General features: G+C 39.5%; 1 protein-coding gene across 1 annotated transcript in view; it reads left to right on the forward strand.

Moving 5' to 3' along the window:
* LOC122554972 (rho GTPase-activating protein 7-like) overlaps positions 1 to 16,640 on the forward strand; it is a 260,499-nt gene that overhangs the window by 13,767 nt on the left and 230,092 nt on the right. The window contains exon 2 of the mRNA XM_043700450.1: positions 9,486 to 10,633. Coding sequence (XP_043556385.1) covers positions 9,641 to 10,633 — 993 coding nt within the window. The 5' untranslated portion in view covers positions 9,486 to 9,640. The remainder of the gene's footprint in view (positions 1 to 9,485; positions 10,634 to 16,640) is intronic.

The following is a 16,640-nucleotide window of genomic DNA, read 5'->3' on the forward strand; positions in this document are numbered from 1 at the left end:
GTGGCAGAATCCTGCTTTTTTTATGGACAGGACACACCTGGGAAATTTTTCACTTTGCCAGGTAAATGCCAGTGTTGTTTCACACTGGAACAGCTTGTTTTGGAGTACTGCCAGTTTTGAAGCACAAGACTTCCATGCTGTTGTCAGAATTACCGAAATGATGACCGGGCCCATTGCCTTTGCCTCTGCAGTATCTATTGCTTTCATCCATTTGTTGATATACCTTGGAGTGAATTGAGTGAGTTGTCGATTGGTATCTCTGATGCTATAGACCTCAGGGGGAGCCAAGATAGATTATCCACTTGTAAATAATTCCCACCTTGGCTTTTGAAGTGATGTGCTGGGCTCCCCCATCATTGGAGATGGGGAGATTTGTGAAACCTTCTCCTTATGTTAATTGACACATTGTCCACCGCTATTCACAGCTGTGGTAGGAATGCACAGCTTAAGTTTTCTCCATTGATGTGCATTCGCTGAGTTCTATCTGTCGCATGCTCCTTCCATTGTTTGACATGCTACTTTGTCACTTTAGCAGGTTGGCACCTCATTTCTTTGGGATGCGTGGTACTGATACTGCTCCTGGCATACCCCAGTACCACCTGTTGGTGGTAATGGTACAATGCAGGATAAGGTAGTCCATGAGATTAAAAACTGTATTTGAATACTATTAAAAACAGTTAGAGGATGACTACTACAAGAACTCTGTTGACCGGCATTTCTTTAAATTGTGCCATAGGATCTTTAATGTCCACTTGAGCTATCAGACCTTAGTTAAATGTTTTATACAAATGTACCATCTTCATGATGTAACATTCAAGTTGTACTGCATATGACACTTGAAGTGAAGACCTGCGGGTTTTTTTTTAGAACCCTGCTTTTGATGTTTGACGGTTTAATACGACACACATTCTTAAGTGCTGGAGAAAGGTTTTCTTCAAATTTTCTATGATTGTTTATGTTGTTGTAACAAAAGAAATACGAGTAGGTCAAAAACTGCAAAGTATTTTCAGAACTGCAAGACTTAAGTACCCTAAACAATTCTATCCTGTCTTTAATCATACATATGAACTGATCAACCATTAGATGTTTGCTAGAGGCAAAGCGATAACATGTGTTCAAATACTCCCACAAAAAAAACTATGTAAAGTAAATGTTAAGTAATTTAGATCTATTAGAATCCCACATCTGTGAATGTATTATGGCTTCTGTTTTATTGCAGATAATGGTATATTTCTATACCTCTGCCTTCCTTTCAATTTGCTTGTTGTCAGACCTCCTGACTGTATCCTGTCCTATGAAGCCTGCAGCCCGTGGTCAATGAGTGCTATATTTCTGTTCTAATTAGGTATATCTGATCATGGTCTCAGTCTCCTGAAGAATGACTGGTGACAGTTCTTACATACAGGATAATAAGTAGACAAAGTATTGGTTCTCTACTACCTTAACTGCTTATTAGAACAAGTGTGAGTTCTTTCCTTTTCTTTCCCATCCTGTCTAGCAGGCCATCTTCCTGAGAAATGTCTACGCACAAGTATCAGTACCCAAATAGCCATTCTTCATATGTGTGAACTGTATTACCACTTTCAGACAGGGTCACTGCTGCTTGTACTACTGTTTGGCTAAGGTAACTATGAGGAGATGTCACTTCCCAATGTAGCTTCAATAAATTAAGAAAAATACTGATCTCCGAAGAAGACAAATCATTTATTGAAAGGTAGCCTCTGGTTTGTGATTAATTTTGAAGAGAACAATATTCCAGAAATTCCACAGAGCAGACAAATATTTAAAGCACTTCTCCCCCCCCCAACCAAAAGAACAATGCAGGAAAGTGTGAGGTCATGCACTTTGGTAGGAAGAATAAAGATATGGATTATTTTCTAAGTGGGGAGAAAATTCAGAAGTTGGAAGTGTAGAGATTTGACAGTTCAAGTCCAAGATTCAATCAAGGTAAGTTTGCAGGTTGAGTCAGTAGATAAGAACACAAATGCAATGATGGCATTTATTTTGAGAGGACTTAAATATAAAATCAGAGATGTACTTCTGAGGCTCTATACGGCTCTGCTCAGGCTACATTTGGAGTACTGTGCGCAGTTTTGGGCCCCTTATCTCAGGAAGGATATACTCACCCTGGATGTGTTCAGAGGAGGTTCACGAGAATGGTCCCAGAAATGAAAAGCTTAACATATGTGGAACGTTTGAGGACTCTGGGTTTATACTCAATGGAGTTTTGAAGGATGATGGGGGAATCTAATTGAAACATACAGAATACTAAATGGCCTGGACTGAGTAGATGTTGGGAAAATGTTTTCATTGGTAGGAAAGAATAGGACCTGAGGGCAGAGCCTTAGAGTAAAGGGAAGACCTTTTAGAATGGACATTAGGAGAAACTTCTTCAGCCAGAGAGTGGTGAATCTATGGAATTCCTTGCTAATGAAGGCTGTGGAGGAGAAAGTGAGGACTGCAGATGCTGGAGATCAGAGTCAAAAAGTGTGGCACTGGAAAAGCACAGCAGGTCAGGCAGCATCCAAGGAGCAGGAGAGTTAACATTTCAGGCTTAAGCCCTTCATCAGGCTGTGGTAGCCCTGCAAGGGGATCAAAGGTTATGGAGAGAAAGCGGGAGAATGAGGTTGAGAAAATTATCAGCCAAGATTAATGGCATTAGAAAAGCAGAAGGCAGCAAGCCAGGCAGGTTCAGGAGGTGGAGAAGTCAATGTTTCAAGTGTAACCCTTCTTCATGACCTGAAGACGCCCTGAACAAGGGTTACACTTGAAACTTCTGATTCTCCATCTCCTGATGCTGCCTGGCTTGCTGTGCTCTTCCAGCCTCCTGCTTGCCAACCTTGGATACAGGATCTGCAGTTTTTTTTGACTCTAACTATGACTTAATGGTAGATCAGATTTGATGGGCTGAATGGCCTAATCTCTGCTCCTATGTCCTATGGTCTTATGATGTAAGCATGAATAGAAACATAGCAAAATGCACTTTAGCTTCTGCTCCCAAATGACATCTACGCATGTAATTTTTCTAAAACTTAATTGCATCAATGAATTTGTACTTCAGTTAAATTGAGGACTTAAAACACAATACTATCTCACTTACTGGATAAGTGTACGTCATACATGTTATCAAAAAAGCAATAATTCATCCAGCCTAAAATTGTTTCATGCTGAAAGATTTCAAGGGTAAACATTCCAGTGATTTTTTTTATTTATTTAATAAGGCCATAATTAGTTCAATTTATGGCAGTCATCATGTTTAATAACAACAAAATATTTCACTTGGTATGTTGCAGTATATAGATTTACTTATCTGCTTATCTGTCTTTTACTTTTATGCAATTGCTTATAATGGAACAAATTTTGATTTTAATATTTACACTCTCATATTGCTTTATGTCATGTATATTGTGCTTTGGGAGGTTACGAGCACAAAAAGTAACAGGAACATTTTGTTAACAGACTCAATGTGCATTAGAAAATCACCACGGCAACAAAAAGTTTAACTTGAAGATAGATCTCCAAAAATGGTGTTTCAATAAGTTTTATGAGGCAAGCAAAATCAATTCTTTCACAAGCAAGAATGCCAAATTAATAAAAGCCTCCATAAATCATTGCAATCAACACGGCCCTCCTCTTTGTGAAAAAAAGGCCATAATGCAAATTGTGCTGGCTGATTGAACAAAAGCTTGAATAATCCTTATGGAATTCATATGTTTGTGATCTGTATAGCTTTGGCATTTCTTTTCCAGTGATTCAGGTTCCACAGGATTGCTTGCATTTCTCATACATTCCAACACTTTGAAATGACAGTCCCGTGAATAGGAAGCAAGAATCAATGCAATGTTCTGTACAATGCTGGCCAAGAGTCCATCTAACACTGTACAGGAGTCTGTACAATACTGGTCAAGTTGTGTTGAGCTTCATTTAATAAGAATGTCTGCTTAGATTAGTATTTTATACTTCTGTCATTCTGTCTTCAAATGATAAACTTTTAACAGCATTCTGATATGCATAGCTTGTAATGATGCATATCAGCCAAGGAGCTTGCTTGTAAGGAAGTGCTGGCATGTCCTGAGCTCTCAAAAGAATGTTTATTTATGTTAAACATCTCTGCTATATATTTGGTATAGTCTTGCATGAACGTATTCCTACATTCAATGGACAATCTCTCAAAATGTTCTTGCATCTATGATGCTTACTTTGATTTTATGTTGTGACTCCAGGTATTCTTATAACATTTAAATTTATGCATCTATAAAGTATTATATGGTTCAATTGCCATAAACGCCTGACATCTTTCTATGAGATGGCTGTCAGAGGTCTGCGTCCCAGGCTGAAAAGCCCATGTCTCTCCAGTTTGCTTGTGAAACTGAGAGCCGAGCGTTACAGAGCAACTTTGTCGTTCCTCTGCACTACCTCCAGTATCTTGAAGACCAGGACCAGATGCAGTATGCAAAGTATAGCCTGCCGGAGTACTGTCCAGTTTAAGCATGACTTTTTATTTGACTTGCATTTTCTTCTTCTGACAATGCAGTTCAATATTCAATTGGCTTTGATGACTGATATTGTGTAATTCAAAAAGTTTACTTTGTGTCAGTCACAATGAAGGAATGGCAATATCGCTATAATTTGGCACGACATGTCACTCAAAGGGGAGCTTGCATGTTATGTTGCTTTTATACACTTATTGCCTTTGACCCTCGAGATGGTCAAGGTCTTTGGTTGGAAGGTGCTGTTTGAAGCGCCCTGGTGAGTTGCTGCAGTGCATCATCATTGGCCGTCCCTCACAGATGAGGATGACTCTCTTCCATTCTTAGAGTGAGTCGGTAGATGACTGTACAGATCGATACAGCTACCGCAGGCTCTGTTACACTTGAAGGAAGTGATGACTGCAGATGCTGCAGATGTCAGAGTCAAAAGGTGTGGTGCTGGAAAAGCACAGCAGGTCAGGCAGCATCTGAGGAGCAGGAGAATCGATATTTCAACCATAAGCCCGTCATCCGACTCTCCTGCTCCTCGGATGCTGCCTGAACTGCTGTGCTTTTTCTAGCGCTACCCTTTTCGAATCTGTTACACTCTGGGCAGGTGGTGGTCATGGGAAGCAGTGGCTGGGGCATTGATCTGGCAGCATGTTCCTGTTTCTGTCTTTGGCTTCCATTTTTTTCCTTCTGGCAAGTCTCAACGTGCTTGACGCCTTCCTGGGTTCGCCTTCTCCACTTTAGACGGTCTTGGTCCAGTGATTCAAAGGTGACTGTGGGAATGTCGTGCTTTGCCAGTGAAGCCTTGAGGGTATCCTCTGTCCATTCGAGCCTCACCTGCTCTTTCAAAGCTGGGATTACAGCACCTGCTTGTGGAGTCATGTGTCAGTCGTACAAATGACAGTGATAAGTTCCAAAAAACGTTGCAGTGCATCTTATAGATGGCACACTCTGTTACTAGCATGCAGCAGAGGTGAAGGAAGTGAATGCTTCAAATGGTGGTAGGATATCAGTCAATTAGTTTCTTAATTCTAGATAGTGTCCCATTTCTTGAGGGTAACTGGAATTCAGCTTAACCAAGCAAGCAGAGAGTATTTCATATACTGTTGACTTGTGCTGTGTAGAATGTGAGCAGATTCTGGAGAGTCCCGAACCTTTTGCTGTGGAATTTCACCAAATGCTTTTTAAAAGTTGAAGTTGCGCAACGCTATAAGGGGCTTCCCACTGGTCAAGCTTGTTGCTCCCTCCAGTAAATTGAGGAATTTTATCAGGCAGGATCTCTCGCCTCCCCCTCCTTTCTGTGTGTTGTTAAGATAAAATAGCAACTTCAACTTAGTGTTTTTCATTCATGGATAAGGACCAGGCTGGCTGGGCAGCATTTATTACCCATCCTTAATTGCCCAGAGGGCAGTTAAAAGTCAATCACATTGCGGTGGGTCTGGAGTCACATGTAGGCCTGACCAGGAATGGATGGAAGTTTCCTTCCCTGAAGGACATTAGTGAACCAGATAGCCTTTTCCAATAGTCAGCAATTTATGGTCATCATTAGACTCTTAATTCTGGATTTTTATTGAATTCAAATTCCACCACCTGCTTCAGTGGAATTCAAACGCAGGTCCCCAAAACATTAGTTTGGTCTCTGGATTAATAGTCCAGTGATAATACTACTAGGCCATTGCCTCCACATCACCTCTGTTTCTAATATAATAAACACACCAAACTTTGGGGAACAAAATAATAATTGTTGTATTCATTATGATGAAAATATTCTTCAAGCAATCATGAAAGTTTTCATGTCTATAATAAATAATAATGTTGTCAGTCACCTGTTACAATCCCTGCCACTAAAATAGCAGAAAATGAGGACTGCAGATGCTGGAGGGTCAGAGTTGAAAAGTGTGGTCCTGGAAAAGCACTGCAGGTCAGGCAGCATCCGAGGAGCATGCTGCCTAATCTGCTGTGCTTTTCCAGTGCCACACTTTTTGACTCTGTCACTAAAATAACCAAATCAAGGCATTATCAAGGCCAGTGTCACTTAAATAGTTACTATTTAAGAACTATGCCCTACCCCACCTTATGTCAGGAGTTTGGGGAGAGCGGAGTAACCCTGATAGTAACCCTGCTCAGGCCTTGAGTATGAAAGAGAGGCACATGCGTATCCAGTCTCCTTTCTACATCAACCACTCTTCCTTCCTACTAGATATGACCTCATATGGTTCTCTCTCTCTTTTGTCTGTCTTTTATATAAATGATGTGAATGAAAATTTTGGAGACATGATTAATAAGTTTGCAGAAGACACTAAAATTGGTGGTATAGAGGACAGTAAAAAAAGTTATCAAAGATTATAAAAAGACCTTGATCAATTGGGTCAATGGGCTGAGGAGTGGCAGATGGAGTTTAATTTGGATAATGCAAGATTTTGCATGTTAGTAAAACAAACAAGGGCAGGACTTATACAATTAATGATAAGGCCCTGGATAGTGTTGTAGAGCAAAGGCACCTAGGAGTTCAGGTACATAATTTTTTTAAATTTGCATCATATGTAGACAGGGTAGTGAAGAAGGTGTCTAGCATGCTTGCCTTCATTGCTCAGACCATTAAGTATAGAAGTTGGGATGTCATGTTGAGGTTGGACAGGATGTTGGTGAGGTCTCTTCTGGAATGCTGCGTCCAGTTCTGGTCTCCCTGTTATCGGAAGGATATTATTAAATTGAAGAGAGTTCAGAAATGATTTACCAGAATGTTGCAGGAATGGAAAGCTTGCATTATAAATATAAGCTGGGACATTTTTTACTGGAGCATAGGAGATTGACAGGTGACCTTATGGAGGTTTATAAAATCATGAGAGCATAGATAAGGTGAACAGTAAATATCTTTTCCCTAGGGTGGGGGAGTTCAAAACTAGTGGGCATATGTTTAAGGTGAGAGGAGAAAGATTTAAAAAAAGACAAGGGGGTAACCTTTTTACACCAGAGAAAGCGATGGATGCAGGTACAGTTACAACATTTAAAAGACATTTGGATAAGTGCACGAATAGCTTTAAGCTTTATTGTCACATTTAACTCAAGTACAGAAGTACAGGATTACAGAGAAAAGTATACAGTCTCGCCACACACTGCGCCATCTTAGGTATAAAGGTAGCTAGACACAAAACCTAGGTGCAAGTAGTAACATAGAGAAACAAAATTGAAAGAAAAGCATGACCTTTATACTTAACTTTTCACTTTATTTTTCTACATATATTAACATTACAGTCTTTTGTAGTATTCAGTGGAAAAATAAAGGAATAAAAGTAAAAGTTCAACAGTCCTTCTAAAGTATATTCTCTCCAAGGGCTCAGTCTCCTTTGCTTTGGCCAGCTGTCTGGGAAACCTCAGGTTTCCTGTTCTCGATACTGCAGGTGCCGGGGCATCTCCGTCACCGACACGACAGCTCACTCTAACCACGTTGGCCTCAGGCCCACAGCTGCTTCCCTACGCCAGACCTCCAGCCAACACCACTCAGGACCCATGGTCGCTGCCACACTTCCCACTGCTGCCAGTCTCTCCAGACCTCCAGAGGGTAAGTAGCAAAAGATGAGAAGGAGAGACAAAGGAAAAGAAAAGAAAGTGGCTGGCCTGGAGCAGACGGGCGTACCATGCTGATGCCGCCATCTTGAATAGCTGAATAATGAGGAGTAGGCAGTGAGCAGATGATGATGATAATAAGGAGCTGGAGGGAGACTGCAGTGAGAAAAGAAGAGGACGAAAAGTTCAGAGAATAAACTGAAGCAGGGCTGGAAGAAATGGCTTCTCATCACCAGGGGCCAGCATTTACAGGGAAGCACCTCCAATTAGGAAAGTATTGGAGGGATATGGGCCAAATGCAGGAAAGTGGGACTAGTTTGGTTTGGGAACATGGATTATTTGGACCGCAGGATCTGCTTCCATGCTGTACGATTCTATGACTCTGTTGCAATGCCTTCATCAACAACACCATCCATCTCTGCTCGATTCCCCCCACCTCTTGGGTCGTCCCTCCCTTCCCTCCCTTTCCTGAGGCACATTTACCTGGTGCTGGGTTCTTGGGTTTGGCTGGCAGCTGTCTGAGATGGGTCTTCCTCCCAGGTCTGTCACACCTCCGGCCAATCATCAATGTTGGACAGCCGGTAACCATTATGATTTTGTTTTCATTGACTTCTCAGATAGCAGAAGAGAAACCTCACCCTTCTAAAAGTCCTGGCCTAATGTTTGAAAGGCCTAGATTCTTATATCACTGTAAAACTTTATTTCCCAGTTTGTGTTCAGCTGCAACTTTCTAAAGTCAGACAGCTGTTGTTGACATTTTCCTTTTGGCTGATGCTGCTCCCTAAAAGTAACCATCTCATACATGCCAACTTTTATTTCAAAGTTTTTTCTACTAGATTTAAAAAAAAAATACCAGCTGAGTTTTACAGATATGATTGGTTCTTCCTTAAAACTTTCCTTCAAATGTATAGCATTGAAATTATATTTCCAACCAGGGTCATGATTTAATAATGTGCTCAGAACAGAATAACTCAAGAAATACAATTGCAGTTCTCAAGGAATGTGACTTTGTGACCGAAAATTGTACTGGCCTGAATATTTTGATTAGGGTCAAAACCCTATTTCTGACCACGATTGGATTAAAAGTTAGTTGCTTGCACTTTAGATGACTTCTGTATTGGAGATTCCTCAATAAAAAGAAATGACTATATTTCTAAAAAATGTAAACTGTATTGTTCACAGCAATGTTCATGTATATTTCTGTCCATGAAAACACATAAAGCCTTTTCATTAAATAGTTCCAAATAATGTTTGCTCCATACTTTTGAATAATTAAATGTCAGCACATGTTCCAGTGATTCATATGTAAGTTTTTTAAAAAAGCAATGTTTCTAATGTTGCTGTGATAGAAAAGATGTTGGCGCAGAATAAAATGACTTTTCTCTGAGCACTTGCATTTTTGTCAAAACCTTTGAAACTATTCTCTTCTTTGTGTCCCAGATTGTGCTAACATGGCTTTGATGAACAGAAAATGCCAAGTGTTCTTTATCATGGAGAAAGTCAACGGCTCTTCCTGAGAGTGTTTTTCTCTCTCTCTGTGTCTCTCGCTCTCTCTGATGTATGTCTGGAAAAATCAGTAACTGGATTGTGATGACATGTCTTTAGCTAATAAGAAAAGAAGCTGGGAAGATCATGTGACCAATTGGCCTGGCTTTTCATTTGATTTTGTTGATTCTGGTGCAGTCTGTTGTCATGGGCTTGTGGCTCTTAATCTAAAACTAAGCATGGAAAGCAATGAAATATCACAAACAGACAAGAAGAAAAGATTTTCCAGTGTTTCTTTACCAGAATCTTGCCATAACTCTGATCTGTCTGCCCTTCAAGCAAAGCAACTGTGTGAGCACAGAAGAGAAGTGGATGAAAATGATAATCTTGAAAGTGATGAGTACATTCTGTCATTAGAAGCAAGTACAGAGACTCTAGTCCATGTATCAGATGAAAACTCAGATCTCAGTTGTGTGGAAGATTATGTCGCAGAAGAACAGCAGGCCTCAGGGAATGAAGGAGCACTTATTGAAAAGTCACTATTAGCAAAGATTGAGCAAGTGACCAAGAATACATCTGAGAACTTTGGAATAGAAAATGACCCTGATTATGATTCAGTCCCTGATGAAGAGACAAAAGATAATGAGAAAACACGTGAGTTTGAACATCTGGAATCTTCTGAGGAATTAAATCCAACGAGAAACATGGATGGGAATCCGGATGTGATTATTCCAACAGAGGATCTTCTCCATACAGCAGTAATTGCACAGCAGCGTAGGAAACATGACATGCTGAGAAATGAATCTGATGGGGATGTTACTGTGAATAAGGCTGGACGTCTTGTCACAAATGGTGATGTACAAACGGTTTCCGAGGCTACCCCTGTGAATTGTAAAACAGCATCTCCGATGTGCTCAGAGGAAGGTTTGAATCAAACATTTCTGGAGGAATTCAGTGTAGATGTGGGAAAAACTGAAAATTATTCTGATACAACAAATACTAATCTGAACATTTCAAAGCCGAGCCCACAAATATTAAATTTACAGGAATGTACAAATAACTACAATCCTGCAGATAGTATCATAAAACTTCGAAAGAGAAAGGTAAGAAAATAATGTTTTAATTCACTCAACTTGATTAATTGATTAATTATATTCAAAGTTTGTTACATCTGGTTCTCATTTTAACTATATTTGCTGTATCTCTGAAGTATAGTCAGGCACATAGAATGGAGTAAGATTTGAACTTAAACACGGCAATAGTTTGTCCATTTATGATGCTTATATGACATTGAGAAATTGCACACTCAAGCATATGCAGGGTAATTTTAACTCCTGACAATGATGTGAAATTGAATTGCCTACATTGATCAATTTTCTGTACCAATAACTTTAATGAAAAGGATAACTGAAATTCATTCATATTGGCCGTTACTACATTTTGCGCATATTCCATGTGCTCCATCTCTAAACAATTCATTTTTGTTCTGTTGATGAAAATGTTGAGGTTTTGGGATTATAGAAAAGCAAAAATCTCAAGGATGGAGCAGCAATGGACTGTTGGATTTCCAGCAACAGTGATTACATTTAACACTGTGTGGTAGTTACCTCATTGCACTCAGTTAGGGTTCAAGTGCTTATCTTTGGGTCACTCAACAGTGTTTTATTGAAGAAAAGTAAAAAAAAACTCAACTCGAGGTAAGGGAGCAAAAATGTCAAAACAGCTGAACAAGTCAGACATGCATTGCTGTTTGTAGAATCTTACTATGTGAAAATCAATTTTCAGTGTTTATTCATTAAACAAAAATGATTGCAATTCAAATATAATTGATTGCATGTGACGTGTGTTCAAAGGTTCTGCGACATGTGATAAAGATGCTTCATAAATGCAAGTCTGTTCTTTCTTAGCATGACAAATTCCTACTCTGATATGGTAGACAATTAGGCAATCAAAGAATGACATATCCAGTAGCTAAGAGCCATGATGACATCCTGATGCAGCCCAGTGTGATGTCTATAATTCATTTAGTGATTAACAAAGCAAGGAACAATATAGATAAGGCATGTTTCTTCGACCAAGGTCTCAAGCGTAGCACTTGAAAATCTTAGAGCCAACTTTCTCCCATTTGTGGTGTAATGATGACTTTTTTTCCCCATATCAGAGTGAATTCTACAGTGACTTTAGCATATTTTCCAGCCACAACGCACTACCCATTTTGGGCTGGCTTTAAGTGACAGGCTGGTTTTAACTAGAGTTAGCCTCCCACAATCTTTTACTAATTGTTGCAATCATGTTAATTAAAAGACATCACAAACTTGACATGTTGCCTGTGATGGACACAATAAGTTAACAAAGTTTGATTTCATATCATGAACTCTCTGCATTTTCCAGAGGTGTTGAATTTTATCTCATTCCCTTCCCCCGATATGTTGAACTGAAACCCAGGGTTGAACACTGTCCCCCAGCTGAGCCACTTCAGCTAATTCTAAAATCTATTCACGGAAGTTCTTTCTTTGTAATTTTCTGTTTTGCAATTATTTGCAATCCATTATCACAGTGCATCAGGAAGGACTAGTATTGATTGAGGTTAGACTTTCCAAATTGTTGGCAATGAAGTCTATGACTGTATCACCAAGTTCCTCTATATCGGGGTGTCTTTCAATTTCGGAACAGAAAATAGTCAAATTGAACACCTGCTTCAAACATTTATCCTGATGGACCTCTGGCACTAATTTAGCATCTATTAAAATATCTAAAGTTAACCAAGATACTGCTACAGCCCAGTTGTTTACAGATTTTTGTTGTTATATGTCTCTCACTCAGACACAAATGGCTGCGATTTCCCAGGCCTTTGGAGACAGGCATATTGCCAGTGGCAGGAAGTTCAGCAGTATGTGTCCACCTGGAATTTAAAAATTAAATGTCCAATTAAGAGCCTCTTCTCACCCACACTAACACTTCACCAAGTCAAGAGGATCTAATGAGGCATGGGAAAACTGGCAGGTAAACCCAGATGGTCTCCAGCAGATTCCTGGGATTGCAAGTGAGAATCCCTTCGACTCCATGCCCTCATAACATTTGTCAGCCTTGCAGCCAAGACACTACTAACAGATTAGTCCCTGCTCTCTCCAAGACCCATTGAGACCTGCCTCTCTCACTCAAAACAAAAATTGCTGGAGATCACAGCAGGTCGGGCAACATCCATGGAGAGAGAGAGCAAACTAACATTTCAAGTCTAAATAACTCTTCATCAATTTACTCCTGCCTCTCTCACTGTAGCATTCTCAAGTAGAGTCAGCCACAACTGAGAGTGTGGCAGGGGCACTGCCAAAGTGGTAGACAATGGACTGAGATGGCACCAGTAGCTCTTGGGGAGGGAGGGGTGGGGGGTGATTAAGCTGCTTTCCTTAGTTGCTGAAAGCCCCAGCAAAATGTCATGCTATCCCCTGGAGTGAGGGTTTCCTCCTGCTTTCACCCCCAGCAATGGAAATTGATCGTCTTTGGTAAAGTTTAACCTAAAGTACCGTTTTTGAAAGAAGTTCCCAGTTTCTTTTAAATTAATGGCTGTGCTGTCACTAATATAAATAACAGAATATTCATTTGTGGTAGGACAAGTTAGCTATTGAAATAAGAACAGTTGTTTCATTCAATTACTTCAACGTTGAAATAAATGAAAACTAAAATATATTCAGAATAAACAACATCTGCCTTCTCCCAATGTATTATCATCATATTGACGACCTTTAATGGATATTATTGACTTCCAATTTTTCTGATTACGTCAAAGCCTATTTATGGCAACGTTATAATCATTTAGTATCTAACCTGTCAGGAAGTCATTCATAACAATTAATATAATCAATAGGTAACCCACAAACTTAGCTCCAGACAATATTCATAAAAAATAGTTCAGCAGAAGAAAATATTGCAGTTACTTCTAATTCATTCTAATAGTTTTTTTTCTTTAAGACAAACTGATAAAGTCTTGAAGGCCATGAATATGAGTGCACTAAAATTTAAAATGTGTCAAAGAAATGGGATATGTCCAGGCATATTTATTAGTTGACGTCAAGTGTATGCTTTAAAAGTAATAGAAGGGATAATATGAGTGGTCAGGAAGTCTATTGTTTTAACATTCTGGGAATGAATGGATTAACTATAGAAAAGGTATGAATATTAACAAAGTTTAATGTTTTCTAACAAGTGTAAGTCACAAGCTCAGCTCTCCAAAATTTTTAATAATTTAGTTGACACGTAGATCATACCTTGTGGTAACAATATATTCTGCTGTAAGCATGATTCTGGATAAGCAAGACAAAACAAAATGCACCAAGGGTTGGTTGTGCATTGGACAAGTTACCAAACTGGGGATGGTGGCTAGAATTAATTAATGCAGAGACATATTTCATATCCCATCATGACAGATTAAATTAGTTGGTTTTAAACAAGAAGCTCTTTATATAATAAGCTGGAAGCAGTAAATTTGATCTAACACCTGTTAGACTGTTGTAAAAACCCCGACTGGTTCACTTATTGCCTTTAGATAAGAAAACCTGCTATTTAGCTGGTTCCAACTGAAGCTCACCTCCAGATCCACACTAATTGAGGGAGTTTATCAATGGCTACTTCTTTGATTTTGGAATTGAGTAACAATTTGATCTTCTAATTTTAAAGGAAAATAAGGAACTGGGGAGACATTAAATGAATGCATTGGCCTGGAGTTTCACAACTACTCACCTTGGAGGAAATGCAGTGAAGGGTCATTAGATTGCTTCCTGGGATGACAGTGTATCTTAGGAGGAAAGATTGAATGGGATGTGTCTAATGTCTCAAGAGTTTAAACCAGTGAGAGTTGATTCTTTGAAAAAATAGAAGATTCTGAGAGAAGCAAGGTAGTGAGAGCTTGTTCCCTGGCTGGACAGTCCAAAACTAAAGGTTCACAGGTTAAGTGGTCAACTATTTATGATTGAAGAGGAGAATTTTTTTTTTAGAGTTCCTGAAGCTGGAAAATTCTCTACCCCTGAGGCCTGAGGATGTTCAGTCATTGAATGTTTTCAAGGCTGTGTTCAGTACTTTATTGGACCCTAAGGAAATCAGGAGATATGCTGGGATCAGCTGGGAAAGTGGAGCTGAGGTCAAACATTAGCCACAACCAAATAGAATTTAAAAACACCCTCAAGGGAGTTGAATGCTTTATCCTGCCTCTACTTTTTCTGATCTTGCATTTGTCAAGGATAAGAGAATGTGGAAATGAACTGGATTGAATCTACAACTGTTTGGGATTGTAACACTTTTTTTGTTGACATCTGTTACCAAGCTGTTCAAACTCAGTGCAGTGCTGGAAGAATATTTTTAGTAACAATTTTATTAACTTTCCTTCAGATGAACAGATGAAACTAAGGGAACATCATGTTGCTTTGCTGATCAGCTGTTCATATATAAACTTGTTTTTAATTAACCCCTTTAATGCAGAAATCCTCTAATTTGTAGAGGTTTGGGGGAAAATTAATGCCAGTATAAGGAGCTGTCACCTGTTGGATGAGATAAAGCCTGGTGAAAAAGAGAGATAGAGATGAAAGATATCTGGTCTCCATGTAACTTTCATATCCCAACATCCTGTAAGCTTGTATTCAGCCAACTATGTGAATTTTCCATCCAATGCTACAAAACCTGTGAACAACACACATTGGTCTGTCAGATCATGTACACCTCAAAACAGACCTTCAGTAGATCAAGCATGTTCATTTCTAAATATTGCCACATTGTTTCCTCTGGGATATTTGTTATATTAGTGATTTTAATTACACATTTTATTTTTCCTTTAATATTACTGGTTATAGAATTTTGCCATAGGTAGGCTCCGCTAACCAAAGAGCAAATGATAAACCTTGTCCACAATCTCTGAAATAAAAGTTAGAATTAAATCTTTTCCTTCTGTCAGCACTGGAAATCATGAAATCATAGAATGGTTCCAGCAAGAAAGGAGGTCATTTGGCCTATCATGTCTGTGCTAGCTCTCTAAAAGAGAAATTCACCTGATGCCACACCTGCCTTTTCCCTGTAACCCTGCACATCTTTCCCGTTAACAATCCCCTTCCCTTTTGAATGCCATGATTAAATTTGTCTCCATGATACTTTTAGAGTATGCATTACAAAACCTAACCAAGTCCTTGCCTTTGTTTTTTGTGCCAGTCACTGTAAATCTGTACCTTTAGTTCTCCAACAGGATCCGTTTTTCCCAATCTACACTGCTGTATTGAATAGTTCTGTTAACTTTCTCTCTACCTGTAAACAAATACAGAAACAAAAACAAGGAAAAGCCATTGGACCCAAAACATGAACTCTGATTTCTCACCACAGATGTTGCCAGACCTGATGAGCTCTTCCAGCAATTTCTGTTTTTGTTTCTGATTTATAGCATCGGCAGATCTTTGGTTTTTCTCTCAACCTTTCTTTCCACAAGGAGAACAGTCCCACCTACTCTGAACTATCTACATTATTGAAGTTCCTGAAACCATTCATATCAACCTTTCTGCATCCCCTCTAATGCCTTCCCATCCTTGCTCGATGGGATGCTCAGAACTGGACACAACACTCCTGACGAAGATAAACCATGCGTAAAAAAGTCCCCTTCATTCGATTAGAATGGGAGGTAGGGTTGAGGTTGGGAGTTGTGGGAGTGGGGATGGGATGGAGAGATTGTAAAATACAATATGTATCCTGCCATACCCTAAACTAGTCCCACATTTTGCTGGAAGCAGAGAAGGATGCTGTGCCTCATCCTTGGATCTACTGAGACCCTTATGTGGCCAACTAATGGCATTTAAGAATATCATCCTGCCTATTCTACTCTTATGGCAAGGAAGTTCACATCAAGTGGTTGATCTGGCAACTTTAGCTGTTTTAGGGCAAGTGGAGGACCGACTTGTAGTCCCAGCAGTAGCCACTGTCTGATCTGACACTGCTGGAACATCAAAGGCTGCCATCCATCTGCCAGCTCTCAAAGGCAGACATTTGCCTTGAATGGGTCAACTGGTATCGCTTCAAGAGACAAGGTGGGAAAGTCCACCAACTGAAACATCCTGCTCAGTGTTTTATAGAGGCTTATCA

Source organism: Chiloscyllium plagiosum, chromosome 1 (assembly GCF_004010195.1).
Source record: "Chiloscyllium plagiosum isolate BGI_BamShark_2017 chromosome 1, ASM401019v2, whole genome shotgun sequence".
NCBI classification, from domain to species: domain Eukaryota; kingdom Metazoa; phylum Chordata; class Chondrichthyes; order Orectolobiformes; family Hemiscylliidae; genus Chiloscyllium; species Chiloscyllium plagiosum.